This window comes from Cricetulus griseus, chromosome 2 (genome assembly GCF_003668045.3).
Source record: "Cricetulus griseus strain 17A/GY chromosome 2, alternate assembly CriGri-PICRH-1.0, whole genome shotgun sequence".
NCBI classification, from domain to species: domain Eukaryota; kingdom Metazoa; phylum Chordata; class Mammalia; order Rodentia; family Cricetidae; genus Cricetulus; species Cricetulus griseus.
The window spans coordinates 155434108-155454912 of NC_048595.1; the positions used below are offsets into that span (position 1 = coordinate 155434108).

Sequence of the window (20805 nt, forward strand, 5' to 3'; positions counted from 1 at the left end):
TATTGAATAATCAGAGCGATTTGAAGCCACTGCCACTATGGCTCTAATTCAAACACTTGTAGTGGGTACAGGACAGGGTGGACCTGTCTTCAACAGCCACGCGGTCTCGCCCAGGCCCCGCCCCCAATTATGGGCCCGCCCTAGGGCGGGGCCTGTTCTAATATTCCCCGCCCCCTACCCCTCCACGTAACCCGGATATACACCCTCGCTCCCCTTTCACCTCGCGGCCGTTGGCCTACTCGGAAGGCCCTCAGCGGCGGGCCTGAGGCGGCCCAAGCGCCGGTCGCGCGCCATGGCCCCCATGGGCATCCGCCTGTCCCCGCTCGGGGTGGCCGTGTTCTTCCTGCTGGGGCTCGGGGTGCTCTACCACCTCTACTCCGGCTTCTTGGCCGGCCGCTTCAGCCTCTTCGGCCTGGGTGGCGAGCCGGCGGGCGGGGCGGCCCAGTCGGAAGGCGACGGGGGCGCGGTGGACTTGCGGGAGATGCTCGCCGTGGCGGTGCTGGCGGCCGAGCGCGGCGGCGAGGAGGTGAGGCGGGTCCGCGAGAGCAATGTCCTCCACGAGAAGTCCAAGGGGAAGACGCGCGAGGGTGCCGACGACAAGATGACCAGCGGCGACGTGCTGTCCAACCGCAAGATGTTTTACCTGCTCAAGACCACCTTCCCCACCGTGCAGGTGGGTGCTGGGTCCCGGCCCCCCTCGCAGGCAGGGAGTTCCCTGGGACCGAGGGAACGTATGCAAGGTCATGCATACTGGAGCTGGGGAAGCTTGTGGCTTTCCCACTCAGAGTCACGCTCCTCCTCTCCCCGGGTCTGGGTGGGCCGGTGTGTCCGCACTGGGGAGAGCTGGGTGGGCTTTGGTGCCGAGATGCTGGCGATGTGAACCACACGTCTGTACAGGCTGCTTCCTAAGTGAAGGAGTTGAACCTCTTGGGCCTTTGTGTTCTCCTGGGATTTTATTCCTAGAGGAGGTCATGGCTGTTGAGTTCCGTGTTTTCTGGCAGACAACCTTGCCAATTAGGCCAAGGCCAGTAGAAATCTTCAGCGTGCAGAGAGAGCATCCGGAGGAAGGGGGTGTGCTCATGAATTGACGAAGCTGTAGTAGCAAGACCCCGTGTATAAATAGTCTGTAGTTTGAGCTGCCTTTCAAGGAAACATTGGGAGATAGACTATCTTGCAGTTTCTTTTAGATGTATCCTAGCACTCAAGATACTTATGTCAGAATTAAGTAACATCTGCCTTCTCTGTGGCAGGAGTTCTTGGATAGGAATTGACATTTTCTTAGACATTATTATGATTTTTTTTATCTTGGAATAAATCATTTCAGTGAGGCTGTTTTTTCTTTTTTTGTGCGTGTCTGTGCGTGTGCTTGTGCGCTCACACGTGCTTTCTTGCAGTAGTCCAGGAAGGATTGGAACTGAGCTTAGACTTGAATTCAGGATCCACTTGCCTCAGCGTCTTGAATGCTGGTATTACAGGTATCTGCAGAAACCTATGACTTTTAAATGGGCTTTTTGCAGTTTATTGTAGTTCTGTGGGAAGGACACAACATAGTGTAACAGACACTTTTAAATGTATAACCTAACAATAAATAGGTTTTGGTTTCCAGCAGTTGTATTGATTAGATAAACAGTAAACATTAAACTCTGGTTTCTTTGGCAGTTTCTTGATCTGCTGATCTTAACAGAATTAGAGTTACCGTCATTGAAGACTCATATCTTATGTAATGCTCTCCCCTTCTTATGTTACTGTTTTGGTTTTCTTTCATTCCTGTGTTGGTGTCATTGTCTCCACTTTTTCCCTCCATGAGACATTGGATGTCAGCTATTAAACTGCTGGATATCAGCTGTCATTGACATTAGTAGATTTTTTTTTTCAAATGCCTTCCCAAACAAAACACTGAATATTTCCGCTTTTTGTTGGACTTTACCCTTTTATTTATTACCATGGCAGATAACACCATTGTTTGCATCTAGATGTGAGATATATTTGTGAGATACCTTTGTCTTCTCAAAACACATGAGTCTCTGTAAGAGTTAGTTTGTGGGAGAAATGGGAGTTTGGGGGATGTTGATATCTGATAGTTACATAGTACTGTAATGAACATATTTAATGCATTCTTGATAATGGCTCAGATAGTGGTCAAATAGGACTTTAATTGAACTTAATATCAATTTTTAAAATTATATTTCATTGTGTCTATTTAGCAAATGGGTAGTCAGGTTCACAATACTCCACAGCTTATATGAGCTTCTCTTGGAGGAAAAAGAATGCAGTTAAATACACAGAGACTTTTTCTTATTTATGAATGCTCTACTTTAGCTTGGCTTGTTTCTGGCCAGCTTAAATTATCCCATCTCCCTTTTGCCTCTGGGCTTTTATATTTATCTGTTCTATATACCTTTCTTTCCTTCTTACTCTCTGTGGCTTGCTGTGTGACTAGATGGCTGGTCCCTGGTGTCTTCTCTCCTCCATCCCCCTTCCCAGATTTCTCCTATTTAATCTCTCTGCCTGCCAGCCCTGCCTGCCTATCCTTTCTCCTGCCTAGCTATTGGCCATTCAGCTCTTTATTGGATCAATCAGTTGTTTTAGACAAAGTAACACAGCTTCACAGAGTTAAACAAATGCAACAAAGAAGAATGCAACACATCTTTGCATTATTAAATACTCCACAGCATAAACAAATGTAACACATCTTCAACTAATATTCCACAAGACATTGTAAGTTTTTAAACCTGTGTGTGTGGGGGCATGTGCACGCATGCGTACCTGGGTGCGTACACATATGTGCTCAAGTTTTCTCATGTTAGAAAACAAAAAGAATAACGACCAAGGGTAGCAAGTGGTGTTTTATTAAAATAATACTAAGCTTTTGGATTTCAGTTGTGTTAACACAGTACCTTAATAGAAAGTAACTGTTTTCTTGTGGCTGGATCTTGGTCCGCCTTGAATGTTCAGATTAGGCGTTGATGTATTTAACAGAATTGTGTTCCTTTATGTAAATCAGTGGACTTTGGTTTTCTGTAATATTGGGCAATCTCCTTTTACTCCAGGTATTAGACTAGAAGCCAAATGGAGCCATTTAAGTGGGTTGTGGTTGTGAGTGAGAGAAATAGATAGGAATAATGAGTCTTCAGGGATACATACAAATGACTAAACCAGACCTGCAGCTTCTGGTAGAGCATCTACAGCTATGGAAAGGCCTGTGTCCAATTCCTAGTCCTGCAAGAGAAATGAAGGGAAAGCAATGCCTCTTCTATTAAAAGAAGCACTTGAAGATTTTATGTGGGTGTTGTTTTATACACAGGAACACAAGTGCCCTCAGAGACCAGAGGTGTAGACTGGAGCTAGAGTTACAAGAATTTGTGAGCTGCTGCACTTGGGTACTGGAAGTTGAACTCTAGTTAATCTATTCTCTTTTTGTAGTGCTGGGAATTGAACTTAGAGTCTTATACACTTAGATAATTGCTCAAATACTCAGCTCTGTTTCCATCCCTGAAAAGTCTTAATGGCAGTTGATCTTTGTGGAGCTGATTAGTTTCCTTTGTGTGAATGTGTCTGGTAGCATGATGTAGAAGAAGGAAAGGTCATAAGCAGATCAGGACGTGGAGGCAATGAATAATGGTAAGTCTTAAGAAGTTAGGCCTCCTTGTTGCCCAGCTGTAAACAACAAGGACTCTAAGAGAGACATACATGGTCCCCGGAGAAGGGGAAGGGGACAAGGTCTCTTGAGCAAATTGGGAGCATGGGGAGAGGGAACTAGGAAAATGAGAAGGGGAGAAGAGGAGGACATAAGGGAGTAGGAAAGTTGTGTAGAGGGAAGAATAGAGGAGAGCAAAATAAAAGATAACATCAAAGAGGGAGCCAGTATAGGTTTAAAGTGAAATCAGGCACTAGGGAAATGTCCAGATATCTACAAGGATGACAGCAACTAGCCATCTAAGCAGCAGTGGAGAGGCTACCTTAAATGCCCTCCCCCTGATAACGAGCTTGACGACTAACTTATATAGCATCCCGGAGCCTTCATCCAGCAGCTGATGGAAGTAGAAGCAGATACCCACAGCTAAAAACCGAACTGAATTGGAATCCAGTTGCAGAGAAGGAGTGATGAGCAGAGGGACCACACTAGTGAAACCCGCAGAAAACAGCTAACCTGAACAAGGGAGAACTCTTGGTCCTTAGATTGATAGCTGGGGAAACAGTATGGGACTGATCCACACCCCCTGAATGTGGGTGTCAGTGAGGAGACCTTGGAAATCTATGGGGCCTCTTGTAGTAGATCAGTACATATCCCTAGCATATGAATGGACTTTGGGATCCCATTCCACATAGAGGGATACTCCCTCAGACTAGACATACAGGGGAGGGCCTAGACCCTATCCCAAAGGATATGACAGACTCTGAAGGACTCCCCCATGGAAGGCCTCTCTCTCCCTGGGGAGCAGAAATGGTATTGGATAGGTAGGGTGTTATTGGGAGGCAAAGGGGGAGGGGAGGACAGGGAGAGGGAACGGGGATTGACATGTAAAACAATCTTGTCCTAAATTAAAAAAAAATAAAATAAAAAAGTTTAGGCCTCTGAGGACTAATAACCAAGAGAAGAGCCTAGTTTTGTTTGGTTTGGGGTTTTGTAGTATTTGTTTTTAAGATCTAAAACAGTAGAAGGGGTCTAACTGTTGCATGGCAGGTGGTTAGAAACGTTCTTTTAAAAGTGAAAGTAGAATAGAACAGGTATGGGACTGTTTATTTATACATTTTGAAAGTAGCCATTCTCCAGCAAAAAATAGCTGATGGCTATTTAATAGGAGGAACTGGCTCTTAGGAGGCTGTGAAGTCATAGTCTTCAGCCTGTACACTGAAGGCCTAGGAAAGTTAGGGATGTGGTGCAGCTAAAACTCAAGGCATAAGAACCCATGGACCCAGTAGTAATAGTGTAAGTCCTTGTCAGAGGACAGAAAAGATCCCTGTCTCAGCTCCAGCAGCCATGCTGAAAGAGCACATTCCCCTTTGCTTTACCTTTTGTTTCTTCAGGTTTTCACAGGATTGAGTTAAGATCCATTAATACAAAGCTGAAGAGTGACTTTACTACACTTGCTCTTTTCAATGCTAATTTTACCACCAAACACTCAAGCCACACCCAGAAATGATGTCTAGTCAAAAATCTGGATATCCTATCTTCCATTATATACAAAATTGTGTGTGAGATAGTGTGTCTAAAACCATGTTAATTATATAATTGTTGTAGATAAACACACTACATGGTTGATTCTTCTAAAGGCCCAAAGCCCCAAATTAACTGAATTTTCATAACAGCATTAGTTGTGTTTGGGGCCTTGAACTTTTGTATTACTGATGAAGAATGGTTATTTCACCCTTCTGGAGTCCAAGTTAGAAGACTAGTCTAAATACCGGTATATATGTGTAGATATGTGTTACATAGACATACAAGTACATGCAGTGTACTGACTTAACCTTTATATTCAATAAAAGAGTGCTCATCCCTGATGCAGCTGCACTAATTAACATTTCCATAGATCACCTCTTCTATTTCATAGCTGCCTCATATATCACATAACTCTGGGCACCCTATCATGTTACATGGATGTGAGATGTTATGTGTAAAATTATATTCTATAATGGTTTATACTTGCCTTAAGATTTTTGTCTCTTCAGATCTGCATCTTTCAATTTGCTGTATTATTTTTTATGCATCTTATATTACTCCTACCTCTCAATGCACTTTAAATTTTTCCCTTCAATTGCTCTTCCATGTTGGGTTTTAGAGAAAGAGAATGAAATTAAATTGAATCATATATATAAGACTGTTTAGAGTATTAGTTAATATTAAGATACACATTTATTGGTGAGTAGTAATATTGTCTGTAGGAAGTCATAGGCTTTTTGTGATTTTCTTATACTTGGCTACCTGTTGAAGTCCATGGACAAAGACATTGAGTATTAAGGATACAGAATTGCTAACACAGAAGAGGGGTGTGGGAGAATAAATGAAACAAGAAAAACAGCCACCATAGGCTAAAAATAGTATATTCAATTAAGGAATGTTAGTTGAGTGGTTAATTTTGGTTTATAGTACAGGTATTTATGGGGGTTTTGCAAGAGAATATTTATGCCTCAGCTATGCAAGATGCATATGTTAACATGCAAGCAAACAAGGTTATTTGGGGAACTTAGGAGGGCTTTGAAGAGGAAAACATCTTATTTGGGAAGAGTGTATTAGGCATCTTTATAGTAGTGGGGGAAAGTCAGACTGAGATAGTTTCATTTGAATTGAGATCAGTAGACCATTGTAAGTAATGTGGAGAGAGTTTGTATTAGAAGAGTACAGCAAATATAAAGACTCCTGTGAGAAGAAGATGGTAACATTTTGAGTACATGCATAAATATGCAAATGGAGAGACAGTCTTTTCGTAGTGTTATCATTAGATCATTTAGGATTTACCTTGTAGATGTGAGAAGTCAAGATTTAATCTCTACATGCTGAAAATTAATTATTGGGAGGGTTTTTTATATTAGGAATGGCATGATTTGATTTAACAAAATGGCAGGTTATTAAGAATGGAAACTGTTTCCCTTATGAATCAGGCTGCTATGAACATAGTTGATCAAGTGCCCTTGTGGTAGGATGGAGCATCCTTTGGGTATGTACACAGAAGTGGTATAGCTGGGTCTTGAGGTAGACTGCCATATTGATTTCCATAGTGACTGTGTAAGTTGGCACTCCCAGCAACAATAGGTGAATGTTCCCTTTGCTCCACATCCTTGCCAGCATGAGCTGTTACTTTGTGTTTCTGATCTTAGCCATTCTGACAGGTATAAAATGGAATCTCAAAGTCATTTTGACTTGTATTTCCCTGGTGACTAACTATGTCTGTCTCCTGACACTGCCTGGAGGGCCAGGACCAGGACCAGAACCCAGGACTGGATAGCCCAGAGACTGAGGATAGAACCAAATACTACTGGATATATCTGTTACACTTGTAGATCAGTGCCTAGCCCAATTGTCATCAGTATTCATCTAGGAGCTCATGGGAGCAGATGTAGAGACCCACAGCCAAACATTAGGTGAGGCTTGGGGAACCCTGCAGAAGAAGGGAAGCATTGTAGAGGGGTGGAGGACACCAGGAGAACACACCCACAGAATCAACTAAGCAGGGCTCATAAGGACTTACAGAAATTAAGTGACATTTACAAGTCTGTGTAGGTCTGCACTAGGTCCTCTGTATATATGCTGTGGTTGTGTAGATTGATGTTCTTATGGGACACCTAACAGGAGTGGGGATTTATTTATTTCATGTGAGATCTCTATCTGCATGTATGACTTTATGCCAGAAGAGGACATCAGATATCACTATAGATGGTTGTGAGCCACTACATGGTTACTGGGAACTTAGAACCTCTGGAAGAGTAGCCATTGCTCTAAACTGATGTGCCATCTCTCCAGCCCTGTCTGTGATTCTTTTGCCTACTCTTGGAACCCTTTATCTCTTACTGGGTTGCATTGTCCAGCCTTGATGCAGAGAGAGGAGCTCTGTCCTACCTCACCTTGATGCACAGTAAAGCCCATGGGAGGCCTTCCCCTTTTTGAATGGAGACAGAGGAGTGGATAAGGAGGGGGGTTAGATAGGAGTGGGGGGTTATGGAACAGAAGGAGAGGAGGGAGGGAAACTGTGGTCATTATGTAAAATAAATGAAAAAAAAATAAATACAATAAATAAAATAAATACAATAAATAAAATAAATAAAAATAAATGCAATAAATAAAATACAATAAATACAATAAATAAAAAAAAAAAAATGAGCCCATAATGTAGGAGTAGGCCTGCGGCATACTCCTCCCCATCAGCCTCCCCAGCCCTGGACTGTAGATAGCCACAACTTTGGACACTCGGACTTTTGCTCTTGGTTTAGCTTTGAGGACTCACTTCTTTGATATTTATATTTCTCAGTTTATATGAGAACCCTGTCTGTATTTGGAGTCCTCAGTCATCATTAAACGAAACACTAAACTTAGATTAGAAAGTATTTCAAGATAAAATGTCACTGCAATTTTTTATATGATGCTTTTTTAAAATTTTACATTGAATTCCTTGAGGTATTTTAAGACTTTCATTAGTAAGAATTTATGTGAGTTATCTGAGATGCATTTTTTGAAATTTATTAAATACTAATGACTTTCTCCTGTGTAACACCAACTGTTTGCCCTGTAGATAAATACTGAGGAGCATGTGGATGCATCTGACAAGGAGGTCATTGTATGGAATCGTAAGATCCCTGAGGACATCCTGAAGGAAATAGCTGCTCCTAAGGAGGTACCTGCAGAAAGTGTCACTGTCTGGATTGACCCACTTGATGCTACCCAGGAATATACGGGTGAGTATCAAATATTAGACTGTCATTTTACACTGGAGAAGGAAGACCAAGGCAGATAGTGTATACTTGGTAGCAGATACTTTACAAATCTAAGAACTTTTCCAGTTAGATTTTAAGAATCCAATTAGATTTCCAGACAAACAGGCTAGGTCACTAAGGTGTTTATGAACCATTTAGACTGGATGGATGATTCTCACTCTTGTTTCCCATACCATAGATATTCCTCTAATAGCATTAGCTCGTTCAGTGGCACCAGCATACTGCTAGACACATAGTACTAAGGAAGAGTGATAGCCACAATATAATATTTACTTTGGATGTTGAGAATTCAGGTTTTATTATATACAGATCTGACATAAGAATTCAAAGTAGTAAATTTTATGGAGCCAGAAAGTGAAAAGTAGCAAAACAAGATTATCCCCATCAATCCCCAAACACGAGAGAGCAAGCGCGCACATACATACACACACTCTCTCTCTCTCTCTCTCTCTCTCTCTCTCTCTCTCTCTCTCTCTCTCTCTCTCTCTCATATTCTTCTTGCCCAGCTCAGGTTCCATTTCTGTGGTCCTTTCTCCAGCTCTTTCTTACACAGTGTTATCTAATTCCTACTTTATCCTTCTGTCCCACTTTTAAGGCGGGACCCCCAGAGTATGTGAGTCTCTGCTTTTTCACTTTGGCATTCTGTGTAGTCAACTTGAACCATAATATGTACTCCATAGATTATAACTGTTAAGAAGAGAGAACACAGGCATATATATTTAATAGCTAAAGTTGCAAAACTGATTTATATGCGTAAATAGTAAAAACAGAATGTCGAGCTTGTTTGCAAAAAGTTTTCTGAAACAAATTGGCCTGCATACATAGTAATAATGAATGAGCATATCCTTTTGTACAAGACTATTTGAAAGTTCCAACTTGATTTTTTAATTTGATTATAAAATTAGAAGTTACTTTAATTTATATGTAAAGATGGATAATTGTTATCTGTACTACACAGATTAGGAAACTAAGTTTGACTTTAATTTGCCACAAGAAATGGAGTTACTAAAATGATGGACTGAGTGAATAACCCAAGTAACCAGCTCTCATAACTACTAGCAGCTCTCATCCTGTTTAGGGCAGTTTTGCCTTTAAAAGGTATTTCACAAATCTGAATTCTGATGAAGTGAGTATTCTATTGTGTACTGAAATTAAACACGGTATTTTAATAACCGTGCCTTTGTGTTTTCTCCTAGAGGATCTTCGAAAGTATGTCACTACCATGGTGTGTGTAGCTGTGAATGGCAAACCTGTGCTAGGAGTTATTCATAAGCCATTCTCTGAATATACAGGTATGAAGTATGCATGAGCACCTTGGAGAGGAAGTGGTACTGAACCATTTGTCTAGAGTACTTAACCATTATTGTAGGATGTGAGTAATTGAAGTCTGTCTCCACCCTTGTACTTCACTGACTACGGTGAGGATTTTATGGTTGATACTGATAGTATGTGGTAAAACACAGCTTTCTTTAAAACAAAACAAAACAAAAATCTGTTGGAAATACTGTTAGGTAGAAACATTGCCCAGCAAGGTGTCTTGTGTTTCTTTGATGATGAATGGGAGGTGAGGCCTGGGTTTCTTAAGCTGACTCTGATGGAAAGCTGTACAGTTGTTCTTGCCAAATCTGTTGTATTATGCAGGGAGGATAGTACACTGCAGTTACCCACTCGGTGAGGCTGCCTTTGGTCTTCTAATGTATGGGCAGTGGTCTCGTGTTGCCATGACAGCACAAGTTATTATTGCTGTGGAGGAAGAGTATATTGCTGATTTCGTGCAAGGATTTGTCATTCTTTAATGGTTTATTTCCATCAACTCGGACAAATATTATGGCATCACAATTCTCTAAGATGACAGTGTCCACATTGCCAGTACTGAAAACTATGACCATGCATTGTGGTCAGTATAGTGTCATCCTCAAATTTGTATTATTAGTTTCTTACAGCTGTTATAATTAAAAATAAAAACATTGTATGTGTGTATGAAATAACTGAAATAATAAATATATTAAAAACCAAAAAGTACAAGATTATATTGTGGGGCTGCATACATATACATATACATGTATATATGTATATGCATGCAGTATACCTTATAAAATGAAAAAAGCAAAAACAGGCATTAGGTTTTTGAATCACTGGACCACGCCTACTTGCTAGTGGCTGAGACACAACAATCAGATTTACATTCTGTGTAGCTAAATCTAACTAATGCAGTCAGGGTAGCAAGAGACATTGTGCTGCCTTAGGCTTCATGTGCTAGGTACCGGGAGATTATGGGCTTACTGCTTGACCCTTACAGGGCTTTTCTTTATTTATCATAAAATAAACACATTATGTAGCTGCTCTTTGGCTTTATCACCTAAATCTAACTTAAATCTGTCCACTGGAGCTAGAGAGATGGCTCCCTGGTAAGGAGCACCTGTTTTCTTGCAGAGGGCCCAAGTTTCAGTTCTCAGCATCCATGTTGAAATTCCTGTTCAGGAGATCTGCACTCTATCCTGGCTGCCTAACATCTGTGCTCATGTTTACAGATACACATATAGACTTACTCATAATTTAAAAATAAAACTTTGAAAAATATTTGTTCATGTAAAGTGCTATAAATTAATGTATTGCGTATTTAGTAGGAAGTGCCTTTTAAAAACTGAATTAGTAATTGCTGGTCTACTACACAATACTGACCCCTAGTGCTAGAGCATTGTAACTTCACTCTGCATTAAAACAGAATAGTTAGCAAAGGCTAATTAGAAAAGAATTTAAAGAATTTGGGTATTTTTTTTCACCTTTTAAAACTTTGTAAATAATTACAGACACAAAATGGCAAGTTGCAATTACTATATTTTGCCTCTGCTAACCATTATTCCCCATGGCATTCAGTATTTTCATTTTGCTGAGTGTTCCTGAAATGGATTTACAGCTGCTTACTTAAAGCAAGGTCCTGTCAAGTGAGGTAGATTTCTTCCAGCCACTAAGCTGTTGCCTTCTTTTCATGGGGAACAACAGCTTACAGCACTTCTTAGCTGATGTCTTTCCTTGATATGGAGAACAGGCTACTTCTCCCTAGGACACCTAGTTTTCCAGGTGTGTTGATAGGATGCCACTGGCAGCTCCTCCTTTCTCTCCTGTGTGATGGCAGGCATTTTTTTCTTTTGTCTAGTTCCCAGAAGGAAGAACACTGCCTTCTCACATCTCGCCTTTCCAAATGCCAAAGCTGTTCTCCTCTCACCTTCCTAGTTTCTGTGTCTTTCCTAAGCCTTTTCTTCTAAGTGTTGTACTGATCAATGTAGGGGTCATGAAGGAGCCTTGGCTGCTGTTAACGGAGTTCTCCCATCATTGAGGATTGGCCAACCTTGTGGTACTTGTCTGAAGCTCCTGCTGTCATAGACACACTGAGATCACATTTGGCAGTTGTTCTGCTGATCTGTGTTTGTTTCCTTGCCTTGTCATCTCTTTGGATTTGTCTCTCCTCTATTTCCTACTTACTCTGGAGGTACAGATGAAAAGGCTTTATAGTCACTTTCCTGTGGTTGTGTATAGTTTTACATGGCCATCATCCAAGGTGACTCAGAAACTCAGACATTCCTCTTTTTTTTTTTTTTTTTTTTTCCTGTAGCCAGGAATAAACTACATTCATTGCTAACCATGTTATGCCATAGTGATTGCATGTTGCAATAGCAATATAACTGGTTTGCTTCTGACTAAATTTGCTTTCTTGCATTGTTTCCACCAGAGTGAGCAAACTCCTAGACATGTATTTCAAGCTATCCCTTCCACCCACACCACCACTCATTCCTTAGTTTCTTTGTTTCCTTGACTCATTCTTTTTGAGATGGTGGTCTCACATTCCATGCCAGGGTGGCTTGGAATTCTCTATGCATCCTGCAGTGGCCTTGGACTCTTATCAGCCCTCCTGCTTCAGTTTGGGATTATAGGTATGAGCCACCACACCAAATTGACTCTGTATTTTTATGCTCCGTTCTACTTTGCTTTCTGTTACTGAGAAAAACACCATGATCAGAAGTAACGTGGGAAGGAAAGGGTTGATTTCATTTTGGAAAGTATAGTCCATTATTAAGGAAAGCCAAGGCAGGAATTAAAGCAAAATCTACAGGGGAACGCTATTTTCTATGCCACATGTTCAGGGGTGCCCACAATAGTTAGTAGTAGTGATGAATCATATCCTTTGGGATGGAGTTAAAGGCATTTGTGAGATCCCTGATATGTATGCTGGGAACAGAACTCAGGTCCTCTGGAAGAATCTTCAGTGCTGAGCCATCTCTTCAGCTGCTTAGCCTAGGGATAGTACTGCTCATAGGCTGGGCCCACCTATTAAGTAGCAATCAAGACAATGTCCCAGAGACATGCTCATTGGCCAGTTTCATACAAGCAGTTTGTCAAAACAACAACTTACCAGGGCATTGGTCCTTGATAAGACAATCTATAAACCTAACTCATTTCTTTAACTGTTTTGTGTTCTTAAAGCCATCTGGGAGAATGAGCAACATGCAAGTAAATGAAACTGAGTGTATCAGAAGTAGAGATGGAAGAAAATCAATTTTGAAACTCAAATTACCCAAACAATTGTGTTCTTGTCACAGATTATACTCCCTGAATCTGACTTAGAGGATGATCTCATTGTGCAAGATGTTTGTACTGAGGTGAAATTTTTGAAGGGAGACAAGAAAATGGTCTCAGTATCACTAGAAATTGAGTTATAAGGTGATCTCAGTAGAGGCTCATTTGGTAATGAATGGGGAGAGTACCAGAATTCTTAGGCCAAATATTTGATAGCCATTGTAATTGTGAAGGACATGGGGACACTTGGAAGCACTTTTTTTTTTTTTTTTTTGACATGCTGTTTTTCTTATTTGAAAAATTAATTAATTTTTGTACTAAAAAAAAATCTGTTTGAGGGAAATGACTAAATCTAAAATGGCTTTCTTTTTTCAGTTACTTGGTTCTGAAGATTGTCATTTGTGTAATGCTTTGGAGTTGTAAACCTTCAGTACTGTTAATGGGTATCCTGTTTGCTTTTCAGCTTGGGCAATGGTAGATGGTGGTTCAAATGTGAAAGCTCGTTCTTCCTACAATGAGAAGACCCCAAAGATCATTGTGTCCCGCTCTCATGCAGGGATGGTCAAACAGATTGCTCTTATGACATTTGGAAACCAGACATCAATCATCCCAGCTGGCGGTGCTGGTATGTTCTCCCTGCTTCTCCCCATCTTGTGGTTCCATAGTATGTTCCAGCGTGGGCAAAGATTTCTCAATAGACCAAATTGTTTGTCCCATACTTGGGCACAAAATAAGGAGGTGATGTACTTTGAAGACAGGCTCAGACTCCTATGGGGCATCTCTAGGGTAGGACTGAGTTATCATTGCCCATATCAGAAACCAAGTCTTAACATTAATGGTAGCTATTCATAAATTAGCCATGAAAGCATACTGTCACCAGTGTATACCAGCAGGGCCGCTCTTAATATGACTTGACTCTAAAATAATTGTCCCATGTGTATAATGGTGGGCCTGTCAGGAGGGAAGGTGGAGGACTTGAGATGTTTCTTATGGCAGGAGACTGTCAGGCATAATCCTAGGGATTGTTAGAATGCCTAATTCCTGGATCACTGAACTCTTCAACTTGTATGTCTGGAAGAAAGTATTGTGCTCATCCATTTTAACATATTTCCTCTGCTCTTCTACTACCTGATTTTAAATCAGAGCCCACAGTTCTGAAAACAGACAATAGAAAATATTCAGATATTGTGATCCATGTGTAGTTTTTGGCATATTATTATTTGCTTGAACCACCTTTAAACTGTTTAATTTATTACTATGAGATGTGTACAAGAGCAGACAGTAGCCTGGATTGGCCTGAAAAGTCCATTTGATGAACGTTTATCATGTCAGACTTTTTTTTTTTAATTCAGGCAAATAATTTAAAATCAGAAAGCAGTGGTGTTCCAATCGCTTTTCAGCAGTGCTGTGGTAGAAGGAATTGAAGTGGCACTTTTCAGCCTGATGTATTTAATTTTCCAGTAGTATCTATCTGGTTTCCTAGACTTTGCCTTAGAGGATGTTTGTCATTTTGGTTAAGACAGGTGAGCATCCACAATAGCTAGCAGGGTTGAAATGAACTAGATTCTAGATGAGGAGTCCTCCTCATGACTGAAAGGCAGTGGAGTAAAGGCAGTAGTACTCCTTTAAAATAGGTGTCATAGACCGGCTTTATTAGTAAGCTTATTTTGACTGTACCTACTATTGAGGTCATTGCTTGTAAGCATGATTGTGTTGGGAGATGATTTTAGATTCAGGCAACGGCAGGCAATGTGGAATGCTTGTGAAGATCTCATCCTGTTCCCTTCAACTGTGTTCTTGCAAACTTTGCACACTGTTTATTAAGTCATTTGAGTAATGACCTAGATTTTCTTTGTCTTCTAGGTTATAAAGTTTTAGCACTCTTGGATGTGCCTGATACAAGTCAAGAAAAAGCAGATCTATATATTCACGTGACGTACATCAAAAAGTGGGATATATGTGCTGGCAATGCCATCTTAAAGGCCCTTGGGGGGCATATGACCACTCTGAGTGGGAAAGAGATCAGTTACACTGGTTCTGATGGCATTGAAGGGGGACTCCTTGCTAGCATCAAAATGAATCACCAAGCTCTGGTCAGAAAACTCCCGGATTTAGAAAAGTCAGGACATCCATAAGCATTCCTGACCACAGGGTGCAACTCTGCCAGAGGTGAATTGTTTGGCTGAACTGTTGGAAGTTTCAAAGGACTGGTGGAGACTATGCATGGTTAAGGCCATTCTGACCTTAGGAAATATTTATGAAGCATCGAGACTTACTTTTCCCTGTACTAGGATGCAAAATCAGGGAAATTAGGTTGCTTCATTTCTCAAGTATTGTCTTTATTTTTGAGACTATTTTCATACGGTTGTCATACACAAGGCACATATATATATATGTATGTATATATATATTTGTGGATTAAAATCTAGAGCTCAGTCTACACTGTTGAGTCACCATTTTCACTCTACAAATGATGAGTCTGCACTGTTGATACTTTCTTACAGAATTGGGTTTGAGGAAGGCTTCATTTTGTGTAGATGTTTAGTGTAACTTTGAGGTTGTATCATACTGAAAATAAAGTCATTGGTGATTTTTACTCCTCAGATGGAAAGCACAAGAAGTCTCATATTCATTAATAGTCAACAAGTGCTCTGTTCATCTACCATTTCTATGGATTTAGTAGAAAAGGCTTAAATAGATTATTTTCTTTGAAGTTTTACTAGCAGGCTCACCAGTTGATAGAAAATATAGACAAATGATGAACTGCATTATTATTGGAATTTTTTGTGAATGTGTGTTTTGTTTTGGTCAGTCAACATGTATCTATGGTTTTAACATTTCTGCCATGTTGCTGTTGATTTTCATTCCCCTTGGAAGGTACATTCATTCACCCTTTCTCTGTTGACCAGCATTTAGTCTTTACCTGTAAAGTTGGTTTTAAGTTTCAATATTAGCATCATGATTTGGTATATTTTCTCACTAGAGATAAAATATGCTGTAAAACAGTGTAAGAACATAAATGACTCTGTAATAATTCACATTAGATGGGATAGCTAGTTTTAGTAATTTTTTTCAGTAATTTTGTTTCAGTAAATTTTTGAAACCTCGCCAGGTTTGTCTGTAAACATTCTCTTATTATCAGAAATGGCACAGTTCCTTTTTTAGCTATTAATCGACTTAAAATAACCGAATTCTCGAAGGAATCACTGTGGCACAATCCTATAGTTTCCTTTCAGATTGCGATAATGAAAATTGATGAATTTTTTTTCTGTTTAGTTGGCAAAATATGGTTAGAAAAAGAGATGGTGGCATTTGTCATGTTCCTCTAAGAGCTTTCTTTCTGAGCTGTATTTGTTGGTGAGTGGTTTTTCTTAGTGTGATCTAGAAAATCATGTAAATAGTCCTGTTTTTTCATGTGGCTTTGATGCCCTTATAAACATCAATGAGGAATTTCTTGTCTTTTCTTAAAAAAATGTAACCCTAAAGCAATTTTCTATTTATTTTCCTATTTTAGAGATAAAATTGAGCAGAGTGGACATGCTAGCCTGTAGAGATGCAAACATTAGGCCATCATTCCTCAGTACTGGACTAAATCTTAGTACAGTACCAAGTGATTTCCCCTATACTTAGCTGCTGGTAACAAATTAGCTTCATGCAGGGAAGATTCAAAGTTTTAGAATTGGAAACTTGGTGTTTGTTTAACAGGACTTGGGAGTTCTGAAAACAGTTTCAGACACCTAATCTAATTACTAAATATGATAAGAGACAGGAAACCCTGCTTTCTCCAGAGATGGCAAAAGCAGATACTCACCAGAGTCCTGTGATAGGGACATTTGTTTTCATTGTAATATATCAAGACAGGAAATGGAATTTAATTGAAAATGTTTTAATGTGTGGAAACTTTTATCATTTAGTAGAAGCAGAACTAGTTCATATTACCAAGCACCATTGTTTTGTTTTTTAATTTCAGTAATCTTGTATAACTAAGGATATGAACAATGCTGATTTGTTGGCTGAGAGTTGAAAGTATTATTTTATAATTTGTTGGTGTTGTCTAGTTACTGATACATACTTTTATAGACCATTCATTTTCTAAAAATTTTAAGAGCCAATATACACTACAAGGAAAAGGGTATTTATATTTATTTATGAGGTATTATTGTGCCAGAATGTACTAGCTGTGGAGTATGTAATGTCTCTCAGAATTAACATTAAGTTGTTTTATTTCTAAACATAACAAACTAAGCAAGTTTACATTTGGAAACTCACCTGTTTTTCCTTTAGTGGAAGCAGAGACATCCAGTGCTTTGCTGCCCTGCTCCATCTTTCCTTTTGGCCCTCTTCCTTAGCTGGTATGTCACCTTGCCCCATGTTTAACCCAAAATCCTTTTATAATCTCATTCTTCTGAACACTGAATTGAGATTTTGTAAAGTTCATAGTGACAGTGGTTTACTATTTACTATTTACTATTTACATAGTGATCTGGTTTACTATTATTTTTGACATTTAATGAGAAGTAAAGAAAATCACCTTCAAAACCGTAAAGTTCATTTGTGTGTCTCAATACTAATCTTTTTACAAAGCACTTCTTCCTACCAATCTCTATATAAGCCTGGAATATGTCAGTGAATTGGATAGGTAAGCTTACTTGAAGAAACCTGCTATTTCTGTTGGTTTTCATTCTCATATTTCCCCCTTCATTTCAGTTGAATTTACAGGGCCCTACATGACAGTCATATTTGGCATTATGATTTTTCTCCTTTCCCCAATTTTAAAATTTTAAGGTTTTTTGGTTTTTTTTTTTTTAACTGTAACACTCAGACAAGGTATTAGTGATATATAATGAACTGACAAGAGCATCTAGACTTATGTTTAAATAAGAGTTGTGTAGATTCTTTGTTTCTTGGGGTTGCTTTGGACTGCTCTGAAGATTGCATCAGAGGATTACAGGTAGGGCCAGGTCTAAGATAAGAAGGAAGATGCAGAAGCTCAGGAGAGAGATCAGTGAAGGTGAGAGGCTAGCATTCACCCTGCCTGCCCTACCCTGCTCTTAGATGCTAAGTTCAGGTACCTAACAATACCCTGGCGGTGGAGGTGGTAATGCCCTGGTAGCCCAGACAACGGAGGGCTAATGCAAAACAGAAGGTGTCTTATTTTTGATTGGTGATAGCTTCCTGGGACAACCTGGGAGGTTAAAGCAAGAAATGTTGGGATTAATTAGTGTAGCTGTAACTACCTACCTTGGCTGTGTAGATCATTACAGAATAGAAACAGTAGTAGTTTTTCACTTTAGGTCTGGATTAAGATGTTTTTAATGATATACCTGCAAAGTGGCTCTGTCCTATAACTGTAGAAAATAAAAAACCTAATTTGCGGGGTTTTCCCTAAGAAAAAGGTTGTGCCTTAAATGGGGCATTGATGTTACTAATACAAAACATTTTTTAATAAATAGAGAAAATGGCTCTTTCCCATTAAATTTTAAGTTCTTTTAATATTTCTTATATTGGAGTTGGGGAAAGTCGTTAAAATTAAGTAAATTATTTTTGCATAATGTAGCATTTGAGGTGAAGTACATTTTTCTAAGAACTGGATTATGATGTATATAAATCTGAAATGATGTTCCATCATTTAGTTCTTAATTAAATGTAAGACCGGGATAGATTAAATTTTACAAATTTTACTTTTAAATAAATCATTTCGGACTACTTTATCTTTTCTAGTCCTGTGGGGTCATTTTGGTTTAAAAAGAATAGCTGTTAGTGGGGGCAGTTTGGTGGTCTATTGGCTAAGTAATACTGTGTTGTGACATTTTAATAGAGCTCCTACTGTAACCCTGACCAGCCACAGTTGAGGGCTGCGTCATCACGGTGAAGGACGCTCTGCAGTGACATGACTTTGGGGGCTGATGTGTGTACATGGCTCCTTTTATCTTATCAAAGCCTGCCAGGTATATGTACTCTGACTTAGCATTGACAAAGGATTGTTTTTAACTATTTTTTGAGGTGGGTGGTAAATTAATAGAAGAAATGAGATGATTTTCTTTAAGGTAATACAAGGCAAACTGAAATTAAGGATGATGATTAATGCTAAAACAGCTGATTATATACCACCATTGCGATCATTCCCTAAAGTGTTATCTAATGTACCTGTGTAAAGTGCAAAAGCAAAGGTTGTGATGTTTTGTCAGTATATTTAATTAAATTATTTAAAAGTATAAAACAATGGTACACTTGCCATTCTGGAGAGTCTTGTTTCTCCATTTTTTAAAATATCTCTTAACTAGGAAAGAAACACTAAGTTAACACGAGATACTGTAGTGATAGACTGCAGCACTATTGGGTGTGCACTTCACAGTGCTGCCTGGAGTAGCTGTGTCTGCATTGCCCCAACTGTCACTTTCCTGATCTTCTAAACTTTTCTTTTCATTCTCACTTCCTGTTTGTTATTCCATTTCTTAAAATGGTTAATGGTGAGAGAATTTACAGTGTTTTACCATGGAATACTTTAACATATTTAAAGCCATGGAAGAAATAAGCCGTTTCTTGTTGCAGAGATGCCACATTTCTTCAGCAGGCTGTGATCCGCCAACCCACTCCACCAAACTGCAGTCGAGCCCATTGTCAACAAGACTGCATTGGGAAGACAGTTCTCTAGTCATGGCCTTCGAAGAGTACTTTGTGCCTCACCACACCACTTTCATAAACGCTGTTAGTTCACTTGCTAAGGAGACAGACAGAGATGTCTTTGATGTGTGTGTGTGTGTGTGTGTGTGTGTGTGTGTGTGTTTTCACCATATTCCCAATACCTAGTGTCTTGCACAAATTAGGTCCAGATTGTGTGTTGAATTGAACTAAAGGGCCACTAATAGTGTTAGCATGCTTCATGCCTCAGTAGTATGAGCTAGTTGTTTCCTTTGCTGATTTTGTAATTACCACTCGTCACACACTATTTTTTTTTCCTTTTAAGTTTGGCCTTTCCTCTAGATACTACCCCATGGTCAATTAACTGTATAAAATGTGATTGCTTCTGGTGACATAATTATCCCAAACCCTGTCCTGGATATACTTTGACAAGTGAAATTTGAATTCCTTGAATAAATTGGTTATGTCTGAAAAGTTGGTATGCTATGTCTGTTTTTCTATTAACATTTTACCTCTATTTGTTTAATGTATAATTCTGTAGCATTAAGAACATCTACAATATCCTGCATGGACTATGGACTGACAGCTGGGGAACCTTCACGGGACTTTCTGAATATGGGTGACAATTATGTGGCCTGATCTGTTTGGGGAACAACTGGCAGTAGCACCAGGAACTATCCCACGTGTACGAACTGGCTTTTTGAAGCCCAGTATCTATGGTGGGATACCTTACTCACCCTTAATACTACGGTAAAGAACTTGATCCTGCCTCAACTTGATATGCCAGACTTTGCTGACTCCCCAAACCTTCTCTGAGGAGTCGATAGGTGGAAAGGGGGGAGTTAGGGAACAAGAAGGAGGGAGTGGGAACTGGGGTTGGTACAGAAAATGAAAAGTAATTTTTTTTAAAATAAAGTAGATTCAATACTCTTTTACCCTATCAGTTCTATGTCTTCCCTTTTTCTTTTCAGGATAAGATCCCCGAATCTAATACCTTCTTCAGCTTTTCTTTTTCCTGACCATTACCAATAACAATTGACCCTATGAAGGACCAAAAACCACTCACCCTACCTCTTGGGAATGTGGGCGCCATGTTATCTGGACTGCTTGCTGTCTGAGGGGCAACAGAATCTTTAGGGAACCCTAAGAAATTTAAGATAA

The 20805-nt window shown here is 39.6% G+C and overlaps 1 protein-coding gene across 1 annotated transcript; it reads left to right on the forward strand.

Annotated features, from left to right (window-relative positions):
- Positions 1-255: 255 nt before the first annotated feature.
- Bpnt2 (3'(2'), 5'-bisphosphate nucleotidase 2) lies at positions 256-20121 on the forward strand. The gene is made up of 5 exons (XM_027398908.1): positions 256-673; positions 8226-8388; positions 9624-9719; positions 13466-13627; positions 14866-20121. The coding sequence occupies exons 1-5, from the start codon at positions 293-295 to the stop codon at positions 15135-15137; spliced, it is 1074 nt and encodes a 357-aa protein (XP_027254709.1). The 5' UTR covers positions 256-292; the 3' UTR covers positions 15138-20121.
- The last annotated feature ends 684 nt before the right edge of the window (positions 20122-20805 follow it).

What these genes read in the sequence shown, in the direction of transcription:
- Bpnt2 (XM_027398908.1), top strand. Translation starts at nt 293, where the DNA reads ATGGCCCCCATGGGCATCCGCCTGTCCCCGCTCGGGGTGGCCGTGTTC. An exon ending in CCACCTTCCCCACCGTGCAG is followed by an intron (nt 674 to 8,225) that starts GTGGGTGCTGGG and finishes TTTGCCCTGTAG; the next exon opens with ATAAATACTGAGGAGCATGT. An exon ending in CATCCCAGCTGGCGGTGCTG is followed by an intron (nt 13,628 to 14,865) that starts GTATGTTCTCCC and finishes TTTGTCTTCTAG; the next exon opens with GTTATAAAGTTTTAGCACTC.